The sequence below is a fragment of the Muscardinus avellanarius genome, assembly GCF_963383645.1.
Source record: "Muscardinus avellanarius genome assembly, chromosome: 15".
Lineage (NCBI taxonomy): Eukaryota > Metazoa > Chordata > Mammalia > Rodentia > Gliridae > Muscardinus > Muscardinus avellanarius.
Genome location: NC_137801.1, coordinates 1,041,412 through 1,051,103, shown reverse-complemented (window position 1 = coordinate 1,051,103; position 9,692 = coordinate 1,041,412). Strand labels below are relative to the sequence as shown.

The 9,692-nt window shown below is 50.2% G+C and overlaps 1 protein-coding gene across 1 annotated transcript in view; it reads left to right on the top strand.

Annotated features, from left to right (window-relative positions):
* Positions 1-3,670: 3,670 nt before the first annotated feature.
* Positions 3,671-9,692, top strand: part of MYT1L (myelin transcription factor 1 like) — a gene marked incomplete at both ends in the record, with an annotated part of 127,913 nt that continues 121,891 nt past the window's right edge. Inside the window, 3 exon segments of the mRNA XM_080710960.1 lie at positions 3,671-3,725; positions 3,900-3,933; positions 4,163-4,225. Of these exon segments, the coding sequence (XP_080567086.1) occupies positions 3,671-3,725; positions 3,900-3,933; positions 4,163-4,225 (152 nt within the window).

Below are 9,692 nucleotides of genomic sequence, written 5' to 3'. Positions count from 1 at the left end.
TGTAAATTGCTGGAGAAGTCATCAAAAACCCCAGGGATGGTAAGGGCATAACCCAACCCAGGACCTCTGTGCTGGTTTACTAGGAGAATGCCAGGGGACCATCCCTGGCAGGCAGGGCTACAGCCCAGGCTCAGAACCTCTGAAAGAGTCCAGCTGGTCCACCTGTGGCTGCTGCCAACTGTCCCCAGTGGTTGGAAAGCCCAGAAGAAGGAAGCAAGGTAGGAAGGGGTGGCCCTCGAAGAAGGCAGCCTGTGAAGGTACCTGCAGGTGTCAGCCCTCCTGTGAGCACAGGCTCTCAAGTATAAACACAGGGAGGCAGACAGCTGCCCAGCGTGCAGGGGCATGCGTTTTATTCTTTCTGCTGAATCTGAACCTCACACTACCTCAAACATCTGCATACAAGTGGGATCCTAAGCCTTTGTGAAACTCTTCAGCTTTTGGGTTTCTTGGCTGAAAGAGAAGGGGGGGCCACCTTGATTATTTGCTCTCTGTTGGGTACTACGCTAGGTACTTTCTAAATACATTATATCATCTTCACAGCAAGGAAGTCTTTTTTGGAAGAGAGCAAAGCACGTCAAGAGCCACTGTCACCCAAGCAGATAAGCAAACAGGACACAAGGGAGCAAGTTGCACAGTCATGGCAGGCGCTCAACACTCAGCGAGACACCCTGCGTAAGGAGAGCGGTGCTGATACGCACCGGTGAAGCATAGCTATCCAGCTCCAAAAAGAAAGCAAGTGGACCCTGATGCAAATAAATAAACAAATGCCCGAAAGGATGGAGAATTTAGACTCACAAAATAAAACAATTCTTGTCCAACCACATGAACAGTTAGCTAACGATCAGTTTTCCCATGCACTGCCCACAGGAACACTCAGGTTTTCTGCACTCTGGGTTGTAAGTTCTCTCCCCCACTCCAGCCAGGCGATCCTAACGGCAGGTTCACATGTCAGAAGCTGGTGAGGGGGTGAGCGAGGAGATCACTGAGTGCCACTGGCCCCTGTTCATCCTGGGAAACTGTCGAGCGCCTTCCCTGCTGAAAGAATTGCATCCCCACCGCAGCGCAGCGCCGGCTGGGCTCCTGGGAGCCTGCTTGTGGAGCTGTCCAACCTGAAGACTTAGCACATCCTGTTCCCTCTGCCTGGAGCAGTCCCCGCACCCCTTCTAACCTGAGACCCCAACTACCCCAAGGCTCAGCTCAGACTTTACCCCCTGGGCGGGTTCCCTGCTCCCTGCCCCAGTTCCTTCAGACACCTGAGAACTTTCACCAACTTCTCTCCCCTCACAAAAAGCGTAACTGGATTTCTAATTCTTCAGAGAATAGACAGCTGGCCAGAACCTTGGGAAACACTGCATTTCTACAGAACGTAAAATGGTGCGTTTTGGGGTCACTGCATAGATTCTTGAGTGTTAGGGCATGTTTGCCCCACATTCCATGAGTCCTATACCTGCTTTGCTAAGATTTGACGGTGTTTTGGAAACATCTCCATGTTCAGAGCCTTGACTTGGGTGCTGCTTATTCACACCACAGTTTACACCTGGCCCTGCTCTCAGGGCAAGTGCCCCATACCCACTCTTAGATAAAAAAAAAAGAACGGCACCCACCGGGAGCCACTGCTCCCTGGCTCTTCCAACAAAAAGCCTCTTAGACCCTTCTCTCACCCCACAGCTCCCCTCCCTGGACAGTCCTGATCCAGGAAGCAGCGCACAGTGGGATGGCCGCACGCTCCCCCAGCGCACAGTGGGATGGCAGCACGCTCCTTGGGCCCTGCCCCAGTGCAGCCTCCCCGGGCGCCAAGCCAGCCCTTGCTGCCTTCCCAGTCCTCCTCCTCACACCCAGCTCCAGTCACTCTCAGTCTGATTGCCCCCCCGACCCCCACTAGTGCCTCTGAGCGACGCAGCCTGCATCCCCAGGACCCCGTGGCCCTCTCCCGTGCCAAGTGCTGCGCTCCTCTCGCTCCCCCGTGCTGCTCCCCGTGTCTCCCTGGCCCCTGCTGCCTTGGTGGCCTGCAGCGTCCCATCCAACAGCCCACTCAGCCCTGCCTACCTGGGCTCGGCTCTCCCCACGCACGGCGTAGCCAGTCTCCTCTTCCCCTTTCATACCTGCACACGAGGCCCCGAAGCTCCGCAGTGCACCCAGAGGACCTTCCCTCAGGGCCCTCCTGCTACGGCTTCTCTTCTGAAATTCTTCTTATATTAACTCAGGCACATTATTTTGTGTGTAGTAGACATCTCCCGACAACAGGCGCTTGGCTTGTAAATGGCCTTATGGTTCTTATTGTAGGCATCTTTTACGCCCTGACACCACCCTCAGTATTAGTGAATAAATAGTGGGTGGTGCAGCAACGTGAAGGTTGACCTGGGGCTTCATTGATCCCAGGAGGCCTTGGTGTCGCATCTGCTGAGACGTAGTGCTAGTGCTGAGTTGATGTAAGCGGATCCACCCTGTGCCTTCTGCGGCGTGCGTCTAGTAGGGTCACATGCACCTCCACTCTGACCTTTCTTTTTACCAGTTGGGGAGGAAATGGCTTGGATGCTGCTGTGGTGGTCCAGGCACAGGTGGCGTCTAATAACGCCCCTGCCTTCTTCCCAGGAGGGCAGCGGGCCAAGAAGTCAGACGGGGTCGAAAAGTAACGCGCCGAGATCTGTGTGAGGTGCTGTGGTTGCTCTTCCCGCCCCTGCTATACTGAGTAGAGCTCAGTACATTAGTGAGTGTATGTGTGTGTGTGTGTGTGTGTGTGTGTGTGTGTATACACATGTGTATATATATGCATGTAGCCACATATAAGGTATTTATGCATTGTGGAAATATTTGGGAAGCAAACACAGTGGAATGTATGTAAGTGAAAGGAGACATTTGTAGACACGTGTGATGTGTAAATTGAGGTCCCTGGACCAAACCTTCCATTCGGATGATCTGGGAAAAGTCGTGTGGTCTGAATTTTAGTTCCTCCATGTGTAGAAGAGGTGTAATAAAAATAGTTTCCCTATACAGTCGCTGTGAGGTCTTCAAGGGGTTAGATATTCAGGGACTCAGAGGTCTTGCCAGAGGCACTCAGCCCATGGGATCGTTGTGAGGGTCCTAGGGGTTATACAGGCAGGGACCCGAAACCCTTTCGAGCATACGCATAGGTTCCTGTGGGCACGCAGGCTGTGTACCGGAAGGCAGCCTGGCCACGTGGACGCAGGTGGACCCCTGCAGGGCAGGAATCAGACAGCCCTGAAGGAAGGACATGGTGGCAGAGACGTCCTCTGTGCCTGCCTCCGCTCCGAGCCTCTCCATCACATTACGCTTTTCAGTGACAAGGAGAGTCTAGACGTTTCCCCGTTCTTAAAATTTAATGACGGCCTATTACACTCTTGGTTATAGTACAACTCAGAATCACCCAGATGTGCCCTACTCATGCCCTTGAGAAGAGGTGGAGAGATGGCACTTGAGTGTTCACTGGATCCACCAGCCACAGAGATCAGGGCCTCCTGGTGAAGTGCTGCCCATGGGGCCCGGCCTGCTTACGGCCTTACCACCCTGCCCTCTGAGAGGCCTTCCTGAGGCCTCTGCGCACAGAGCAAGCAGGAGACAGGTTATGGCCCTGGGGAGAATGCTGGCAGCGACGTGTGGACTGGGCCGCACCCACAGGAATGGGACACTGACCGCTTGCTCATCTCCCCAGATGGACGTGGATGCCGAGGAGAAGCGCCATCGCACACGGTCCAAAGGGGTTCGAGGTACGTGTCGCCCACACCTGCCTGGCTAGCGGGGTCCCGGGTCATCTTGTCATGCAGAGCCGCTGTGGCTCCTCACCCTTGGAGCCCCCAACATCACCCACTTGGTAATTTTCTAGGGAACAGGGTTGCTTGTGATAGATGATACACTTTTATCTCTTTTTTATCTCTCTGCAGTTCCTGTGGAACCAGCTATACAAGAGCTCTTCAGGTCAGTGCTCTGTGGGGAAAAAACACGTGCCCACCAGCAGTTCAGAAAAGCTGCGCCTCTTAGGGGGCGCGCTCCCCAGATCCCAGGCCCGGCTTGCTGCCCCCCCGACGCGCCCCCTGCCCCTTGGGCTCCCGCCCGGGATGCCTCCTCCTCGCCCCTGCCCAGGCGGAGATGCCTCGGTGGTGCCTGCCTGCGGGGCACCTATGTGACCAGTTCTCTCCTGTTACAGCTGTCCCACTCCGGGCTGTGATGGCAGCGGTCACGTTAGTGGCAAATACGCAAGACACAGAAGGTAATGCCCGCCGCCCGCGGTCCCAGGACGCGCCGCCGTCGCAGTGTTCCTCAGACGCAGAGCGGGGGAGGCCCCGCATGCTATACTTCCCCCCTCCCTCGCTCCTCTGACTTCTAAAGAACCCTGTGCAGGTTCTCAGACAGAAGCCGTTCTCGCTCTCAGGGACGTGACTGATGCTGCAGGTGGGATGGCACACATCTTTAATACAGCCAGAAACCCCTCCCTGTGCCTCGTGCTCAGCCCGCAGAGCTGCCCACTGGGTGTGAGGGGCTGAGTCCCCGTCCCCACTTTCTCCTTCCCGTAGCTACAGAATGCTAACTCACACTCAACAAATTCAGATGTAACCTACTGACCGGCTCTAAGGAGCCCGGCTTGCACCACGGAGAGAGCTCATCTTGGGAAATGCAGCCGGAGCAGGGTGCCGGGCACCTGCAGGGTGAGGGGCGTCTGGGGTGGGTGGTGGACAGGTCACACCAGAGAGACCTCAGGGTAAAATCCTGCTCTTCTCATAACACTGGGCGCCCGGGCCCCAGGGTGGTGGTGGTGTGTGCGGAGTGTCTAGAAGGTGAGGTGTCTGGTGATAATGCTCAGGTGCCCACAGCCAGTGTAGACTCACGGTCCTTGACAGCTGTCACACCCAGCAGACTCCACACCTGGCACCCGAGAGCATTTTCTTCTGATGTGAGCCCGGTGGGGCCTTTCAGGAGGAAGTTTTCTCATGGGCCAGGAGAGTTCACAGGCTCCAGTGTGTTGCTAGCTAACTGCTCATAACTAGTTGTGAGGACTCAGGTCATTCTGTCCTGACAGCCCTCAGTGGCCAGAGGGTCTGGACCATGTGCAGCTGCGGCTGCTGAGGCCGTCTGTCCTCGCACCCCCTTCCCTTCTCACTGCCACATTAACTTATGGGTGAAATTGAAAAATTATTTTGATTGTCCATTAGTAAAGTCAAGGTAAAACTTAGGAATAAATCCCCAAGTCCCCACAGTAGCATTGAATGCAGGAGGCAGGGGTTTTTAATGAGCGTCCATCATGAAACGGTCGTCTGTCAGACAGCCTCTGCTACAGATCAAAGCAGACTCGGGCCGTGTGTTTCCAGGGAATGCTATGATTCCATTTGACTTACCATGTTATTATTCATATTGTATAGAACAGCAAATTGATAAATTATGTGATTGAAATGAGTGAATAACTGGGAGAAGTACATAGCTGAGCCCTTAATCTAGACCTTTCAAACGCTGCCTTGTTTATGGTTTTCACCAGAAAACAAATTAGCAAACCTTGAGCAAAATTCATTCCTAATCATCTGTTGATTAGTCAACAGTTAAATTTTATCATTCCGTTACAAGAGGAGATTATTAAATTGGACTGAAAAGTTTCAATGGAGTGTGAACTTGATATACTTTCATACCCACAGTTTTGCAGAGCAAAAAGTCCTAACGTTTCCAAAGTATCATTTCAAACATTCCTGTTGTTTTATTTTGTGAACATGCATGTCTGTGCATGTGGTATCTCCGCGCTTGCCTAGTGCACTGATCAGATCGGGGAAAGGAGGAAATGTCTCTCCATCGCTTCGTTATCAAGCATGTATCCTTAAGACAGTGCCGTCTTCTTGAGTGAACTGAGGTGTATTACCTTCAGGCGTGGGTTGACGTCTGCTGTGTGACGCATCTGTCCAGGGAATCTGCTGCTCTGCCTCAGAGGGATGGTTGGAGTGAGACCTGAGGACAGGTCAGCCTCGCCTTCCTCTCGAAACTCACTGCTGAGCTGCGGCCATAGAGACACTGGGATCAGCACGGGCTGTCAGGGACGGTTCACACAAATGCTGGCTCTGGAAAGCCTTTCCACAAAGTTTTCGTTTAATTTAAAATAATGTCATCCTTTTACCATGACTCACATATAATTACTAGAAATCCTAATGTTGTAATAGAAATAGTTCATTAAGAGATCTAATGTGGGATGGTTGAAATGAACCACATCCGGGTCTGGAGACCTAATCTGGCTGCCTGTGCCAAGCTGCCCAGGGTTGTGGCTGAGGGGCTGGCCATCGGCCTGCGTCCTCAGGCTGCAGGGAGAATGAGACTGCTGCGTAACACGGCCTTCCATCCGAAAGGAGGCTGCCATCGCAGCCTTCTCTTGAGAGGAGCCTTGTTGAGGGGCCAAGTGAGAGGCTCCAACGTGGTTGTTTTTATGTCTGCACACTAGCAGGCATTTTTAGCTAAAGGATGACATTTTAATTTCTTAAACAGAAAGGATGTTTCTTGTCATAGATAAGACTGGTGTATTTAACGTCTTCTGACTATTGCTATTTCAAATTTGGAAGATGGTAATTAGAGCTGGCTGTGTGTGTGTGTGTGTGTGTGTGTGTGTGTGTGTGTGTGTGGTGTCCTGATGTTAAAAGATGTGCTTATTCCAATGCTACTCCCTCTGATAGATAGTAGCATGTGTGCCAGGCTGGGGGTGTGTGCTCCCCAGGGCTGTGCTGGGTTCCCCGCACAACCAGGGACAGCGGGCTTTCTCAAACAGAACAAGAAAGAAAACTTTGCCTGAGTCTTGGTGAAACTACCATCTTTTTAGTCTTTAGGGGATGTGTTCCCACCCCAACCTGCACCTCCGTCTTTCTCGTGTACCCTGTGCTCAAGTCAAAGGCGTCATCTCAGTATGTTGCAGTGTCTACTTGAACACGCAAGAAATAATTAGAGGAAGATGTGGGGAATCAACAATGTGAAAAATAATAATTTTAGGAAATAATTGCCAATCGACGAAGTGATGCCTACCAATTAGTTTTTTATTTCTAACAAGAGGAAATTCCTAAGGAAACCAAGCGTCCATCACATTGAGCTTGCCTCTTGCTTGTAGGACATACTGAGGTGGCCGGGGTCACCAGCTCCACAGTGGCCTGCGACACTTCTGCCCATGAAGCAGGAACATGATGGCTTTTGTTTTCCTAAGTGGTGGAGACACAATTGTGGATTTGTAAAAAATTGGGGATAGAAGACAATAAACCATCATATAAAACCTGAGAAAGGAAATAATAATTTGTAAAAGAATTTCAGCAAAAGATCCTAGTTAAAAATGTGAGGATAAGAGTAAAATTATAGTATTTAATTTTGGATGTTTTACATTAATTCCAAAATCTTTGTATCTTTAGGAAAAGATAGTCTGCTTATAGGCATTTGTTTATGTTGCTAGGTCATAAATAATTTGCTGTAGGTAGTAAACTTCATTAGTTAAATGTTAAGTAAAAAAAAAAAATGAGTGCTGGGAGTGGTGGCACGCGCCTATAACCCCAGTACTCGGGAGGCTGAGACAAGAGGATAGCAAGTTTGAGGGCAGCGTTAGCAACTTAGCAAGACCTTATTTCAAAATTAAAAATAAAAAGGGCTAGGGGTGTAGCTCAAAAATAGAATGCCACTGGGTTCAATCCCCAGTACAAAAAAAAGATGTATAATAACAACATAAACATGATTTTACCAGGATATATCAGGGCCTATGGGATATTACATTACTCTGAGTCTCCTGACAGCCTAGGCAAAAATGAGCAGCATAAGCCGTAGACTTCCAGTTATCTGATACAAGCACTTCATCAGCTCCTCAGAGAGGCATACAGTTGTGGCACTGAAGATAAAAGTGTTGGAGAATTCAAACACTGGCCAAGGGGCCCAGCTCAGTCAACACCGCTGTGCTCTGACTCAGGCACTGGGGGCCAGGCCTCTTCTGAAGCTGATGGCAGACTGTCATCTTCAGAAGCATCTTGCTGCCCTGACACATCCATCGGCCATCTGTCTTTCCAACTTGAGACTTCATACCAGCAAGCCGGACCTCCTGCTTTGGGCCCACGCTGTCTGTGTGGCTCTGTGTGTTCTACACTTCTGAGGGTGTGCCGTCTTCTTGAATTACACTTAGTGGTAGCTGGGGACTTTTACGTATCTCATACACGATATCCAATCACGAAGCTTCGCCTTTCAGATGTGCAAACTAACCCCAGTCTTCCAAAGTCTGGTTTTAAATCCCCAAGCCCAGGAAGGGACTTCCAAGTTTTTTTCAGAAATCTGGGCCCCCCAACACACACACACACACACACACACACACACACACACACACACACACACACACACCAAGCTTCTTCTGGGCCCTATATATACACTGAAAACCGCACAGCAGACAGGCAGGAGTTTTCTCCAGTGCCCACAGCTATGTTTTGGTGGATGGGGTGTGGGAAACAATGGGATACCCAGAAGTCACAGAGCTGACATTTAGGAAGTTACCGTGTGTTCTCCTCCAGATTCCTCCAGCGGGGAGGCTCAGGAGGGTGCGAGGGTTCCACCCCGAGGCAGGTGGCTGGCTGTGAGCAACTCCACATCAGGTACAGGTGGCTGGCACCCGCTCCCACCCCTACCAAACTTGTCTCCAGCATCAGACCCAGCGGAAGGGAGGGAGGCCATCAGGGTAGGACTTAGGTCTCTGCTTTCCTGGAGGCATCCGCAAAGGTGATACTGTGGACAGGGAAGACATGTGGAAAGAAGCCACATGCGGCACCTGGGCCCCTAGGTCTTTTGCCTGGCTTAGGATAGATCAAGAGGCACTTCACAAACACAGACTTCTCATGAGCTGATACTGAAACAGGAACTAAACAGCCAGCTGCCAAAGCCCATCCACGGAAACCTATGCCCATTCAAAATCCTGACTAGCTGATTTCTTAAAGGTTTAAAAAAATGTTCCCAATACATTTCTAAATAAAAATAAGAAATAGGAATAATATTAAAATTTATTAAAATTTACTCCTGAGTCATAATAAACAATGTACAGGAATTGAATTTTAGCCTAACTTAAAATAGGTACACATATGCTGGAACATTTGAAGTTAACTGTACTTCATATTTTTACATGATTTTTGCATTAGCCTCCAGTGCACCAAAGGGAAAGACTGAGAGGTAGGTAGGTAGGTAGATAGGTAGATGGGTAGGTAGGTAGAGAGAGAGAGAGAGAGAGAGAATGAGAGAGAGAGAGAGAGAGAGAGAGAGAGAGAGAGAGAGGGAGAGAGAGAGAGAGAGAGAATGCAAATCCAGACCTGGCTCTGTTTACATATGTGTTTTGTGATCACTCTTCATTCATTTTTGACACTTCATGGATTTCATTTACATTTACCCTTCACTGAAATTTTTAATTACTTACTTATAGAGCATAGGCCTCTGACAAAATATTTAACCCATACATTGGCTTTAGGGTCTACACACTCAACAAATACAGGGCCTGAGGTGTTCTACTTAAATCCTCCCAATTTAGGAAACAATGAGCTAAATCATCTAACGTGTGACTTTAAAATTAAAAGCTCCAGCCGGTAGCTTTTCTTCCTATTATAAACCCTTGGACCCTCTCCAGCGTGTGCACACTCCTTACTCAGATGCAACCCCGCGTACCTTCCCACCCAGCAGCACGATTGCTGATTGCCATGGCGGCAGGCAGGGTG